The following is a 4201-nucleotide window of genomic DNA, read 5'->3' as shown; positions in this document are numbered from 1 at the left end:
AACATGTGTCAAGTCCCTAAGGTGCAAAAGAACCTCATTTTATTCACATTTTCTTTCTGTGCTAGTTTGGACCCTAAAGGTGACTACTTTAACTTGCTACTGAAATTGTTAAGATTTGATGCAACTCGTTTCCATTGTCAGCACCCAAAAATAGTGACCCCTTCACTTTGTACCTTGACCCCTGAACCACTCGAAGTAGCACATTTAGTCTCAATGTAAATATAAGGTAGCTAATACTTCCTGTATCGGAAATTTTCAATACGTGTTCCCTTTTCCTTCTCCCTACACATCAGCATTTTTGGGAATGTGTTTGCTGGGCAACTCCTCCCCCTCTACCCTCCCTTGTGGGATTCGTTGTGGGGATAAGGAAGGGACAACCAAGAAAAATACAATTGTCTCCAGACCTACCCCAATACTCTGTGTATTAAGTCACCCAGGGGTCTCTGCCTTCTCCTGAGTCTCTCCCACGTTTGACATCTTGAGCTCAGGTCACTTCAGAAATGTTGTCAGGATATTCAGTAGTCTACAAGGACCCAATTTCTTGTTTCCATTACACCCTGCCTGCCATGCCTCCCAGTTTTTTTCACTTCTTTCTTCATCCTAAATGTCTCTCTTGGGCTCTCCAGTGCATGACTTCATCAAGAAGCTGTCCTGGTGGATGCTGAATGAGAGTGAGAGGAGGATAGTTTCTCTGACTTCCTCTTCTTTCCCGGGTAGTGGTTTTCCCAAAGGCCAACAGTTATGAGAAAGGCCTTGGCAGCCAGAACAAGATAATGACCTTGATCTGCGGCTGAACTTTAGAGGATTGGCGTTTTATATGACTGGCAGCGCTAGAGAAAAATAGAACACCTGATTCCAGTAATAGTTAAGACTTGGCTTATCTCCTGATCCCACTTGAAGTTACTGTCTTACAAAGTCACTTTTTTTTCCAGGCAATACTAGGGGTAGTGGGGTTAGCGAGAGGAGAACGCCGGGACCTTTGGAACCTCTCTAATGTGCCTTGGTGTTTTTCCCTTATCAGTAAAATGAGAATACTGGTGTAGATGATTCCTAAGGTCCCTTTTAGTTCTAAGATATCATGTTTCTAAATTTTAAACCATGTGGTAGTGTTGTCTCTAATGTCTGATGTGCATGATACATATATGGGAAATTATCCCAGTATGTGAGCCTAATACATACATGGAAAATTATAGCCCTATTGGTTGAGCTGGATATATTCGTTTCAGATTGTAGTTGGAAAACTTTGTGCCAACGTTATATCTTCTTCAAGTTTCTTGAATGCTATTGAAAACAGTACTACATACCCTGAGAGTGAAACCAGCTAACTAAACCTGAGCTAACATGCATCTCCAAAGAGTAATGATCATATAAATTGTGGTAAATAACTTAAAGATCTTTTGCTTCACTTTGTCAAAGGGATCAAACTGTGTTGAAATAGCACCATGCTATGTAATTATAAATTCTGTTACTCTCTAAATTGGTCCATCCTTCTTTTGCAGGAGCTATTGTGACAATCTTGGTTACCATCCCTTAAGTGCTGCTGATTTTGGAAAGATCATGAAAAACGTCTTTCCAAACATGAAGGCACGTCGTTTGGGCACGAGAGGCAAATCTAAATATCCTTTACCAAAGTGGTTTTAATAATCTCTTTACGTTCTCACTTATAAAACATCTGTTGTAGTTCAGCTGCCAACTATATTTAGAAATAAATTTAAATCAACAAATATAAGCAACTCAAAAGGACTTAGTGGAATAATTACAAATGTTATTTTCTCAGCTATTTATCAAACTGCAAGAGAAATAGCAAATAATGATTCATTTTTATATTAGGATTGTGATAGATTTTACCTTACTCTATCACTGTGGAGTATTATTAATGGCCTGATCTCCTTTGCTTTAATAGTAAGACTTATTGAGACCCGCCATACGTTCAGCAATTTTAAAATAATAAAAGTGGAGAAAGAGGTTAGCTTATTTTCTTTCCTTCCCCTAGTTTAGAAACATAAGCAATCTCTTTGGCAAAAAAAAAAAAAAATTTCAAAAAACTATATTGTGGAATTCATACTGAAAGATTAGTGTTTGCTTTAAAGTATTTTTCAGCCAGCCATTTAAAACCTGCATTAAGATTAAAGCCAAGGCATAGAAAAGCTCCCTCTTGTGATAGAGAAATAGGAGCAAACAGAAGTAAGGAAAATTAAGAATTTATTGAAGTTCCTTCTGCTCTTGAAAGTAGAGTGTAAAATAGAGGGTCTCTGTATCATACTAGATAGAAGTGCATGCATTTTCTCCCTGCTTAGCTTTTCAGCCACTTTTCAAAGCATAAAATTAGCTACTATGGAGGAGATGAGAGGAAAGGGAAGGGAGAAAAACGGTTTTTCTAAATTGATTCCAGGTGTTTTCTAACCACTTATTGCATGACCTGCCCTTGTTTCCTGAATACGAACAAAAATGTCTTGATGTGTTTTTGGCATGTTACAGGTGATAATCCTGTGTGTTTCAGTGGAAAAAGAGAAATGAAAAGGTTAAAGCCCTTGTGACACTCTTAAGAGTTGTTTTTGTCCCAGTGCCTTGGGCTAAAGTTTCCCTTCTCTGTGCCAGGTTTCCATCTGGCTATTCCTTTCCTTCTGACCTGTTTGTTACTGGTGGCTGGCACAGCATATTAGGAACATTTATTCATAAAATTTATAACAGATGAGAATCATTTCATTTAAGACAGTAATATTTAACATTCTACAAGGACTATTCCAGTTTCAAAAGAGTAAAAGTATCTCAAGTTTCAACTATTAAGGTTTTTTTTACTGAAGAATTCAGAAAATAGATGTTATGTCAGGCTGATTTTATTCTCATTTCATATATGGTTACTTCTCAAGTGCTGTCTGCATAAGCAGGTCATTTAATTTAGAGTACTTTAGACCTTAACTATTTATTACGTATTGCTACAGTGGACTAAGAAAAAAAGCTTTTGTTCATATGCCAACACTGCCCAACCTTGACTTTCACAAAACTGGAGATGGGGTAAGAATTCTGCCTTTTCCTTTTAAAAAGTAGAATTTTACCTGTATATCAACAATGAAATGCCTCCTACAGAGTCTCATTTGGATAAGACCAGGGACAAAAGTAAATAAGGGGAAAAAAAAAATCCCTCAGTGACTGAAAAATATTGGCATATGTGACCTACATAAACATGAACTTTGGGGGAACAAATATCTAAAGTTACTGATTTTTAGATAAGTCCATGATATATATTGACTATATGTATGTGTGTGTATAGTTGAGAGGAAAAAGTAAGTCATAGAGTAATATGTATAATATGAATTTTAAAGAAAAAATATGGCTACTGACATAGTTTGTTTTATTAAAGTTAGAAAAGTTTTTAGAAAGATTGAAAATATCTATTAGTCTTCATATATATATTTCACAACCATTTAAAATGTTATGTTCACAATACCGCTGACTGCTCTGCCCTGATGGGTATGGGTCTCTTATTTGCAAAGCCCTTACGTATCTGCCAACAGGTCAGTTCATCCTGCTTTGACCCAAAAGGTTTAGATCATGTCTCCTAATGAAGAGTACATATCTTGAATGTGTGTCAATTTAATTTCTCTAATCTTTTTAAAGTTAACTTTTCCTTTTTTTCTTTGTTTAGTTGGAAGGAGCTGAACCTTCTGGGCAGCTTCAAAATATTGATGAGGAAGTTATCTCTTCTGCTTGCCGTCTTGTGTGTGAGTGGGCCCAGAAAGTGTTAAGCCAACCATTTGACACAGTCTTGGAATTAGCCCGCTTCCTTGTAAAAAGTCACTATATAGGCACCAAGTCAATGGCAGCTCTAACTGTAATGGCAGCAGCACCAGCAGGTACTAAATTGTTAATAAACTAAAACTGACAGGGGTGTCTCTATATTTGGAGTTGGTAGCAAAAGAACAGTTTGACCAAAGAACTCATCTTTTTAGTATTTGTAAGAGTTCACCCTTACTCCACTTAACACTACATTTGGATATGTTTGTTGAACCAACAAAATAATAATAATAATAATCCTTTCATTATAAAGCTTAATGCTATATTTTATCTGTTGCTTTGCTGGAATATGAAACTATAGATTCCTCAGCTGATATTTTATTAATTTTTCCATTGCTGTTTTTAAATTTAAGGAATGTGTGTATATGTACTTTTAAGTACATGTGTATCTAAATTGGCAAATATT

General features: G+C 36.3%; 1 protein-coding gene across 1 annotated transcript in view; it reads left to right on the top strand.

Moving 5' to 3' along the window:
• RFX7 (regulatory factor X, 7) overlaps window positions 1–4201 on the top strand; it is a 154789-nt gene that overhangs the window by 126968 nt on the left and 23620 nt on the right. Inside the window, exons 5-7 of the mRNA XM_012658101.1 lie at window positions 1500–1616; window positions 2931–3015; window positions 3647–3854. Of these exons, the coding sequence (XP_012513555.1) occupies window positions 1500–1616; window positions 2931–3015; window positions 3647–3854 (410 nt within the window). The remainder of the gene's footprint in view (window positions 1–1499; window positions 1617–2930; window positions 3016–3646; window positions 3855–4201) is intronic.

Source organism: Propithecus coquereli, unplaced genomic scaffold, assembly GCF_000956105.1.
Source record: "Propithecus coquereli isolate 6110/MARCELLA unplaced genomic scaffold, Pcoq_1.0 Scaffold57, whole genome shotgun sequence".
NCBI lineage: Eukaryota > Metazoa > Chordata > Mammalia > Primates > Indriidae > Propithecus > Propithecus coquereli.
This window is presented reverse-complemented; position numbering and strand designations above follow the sequence as displayed.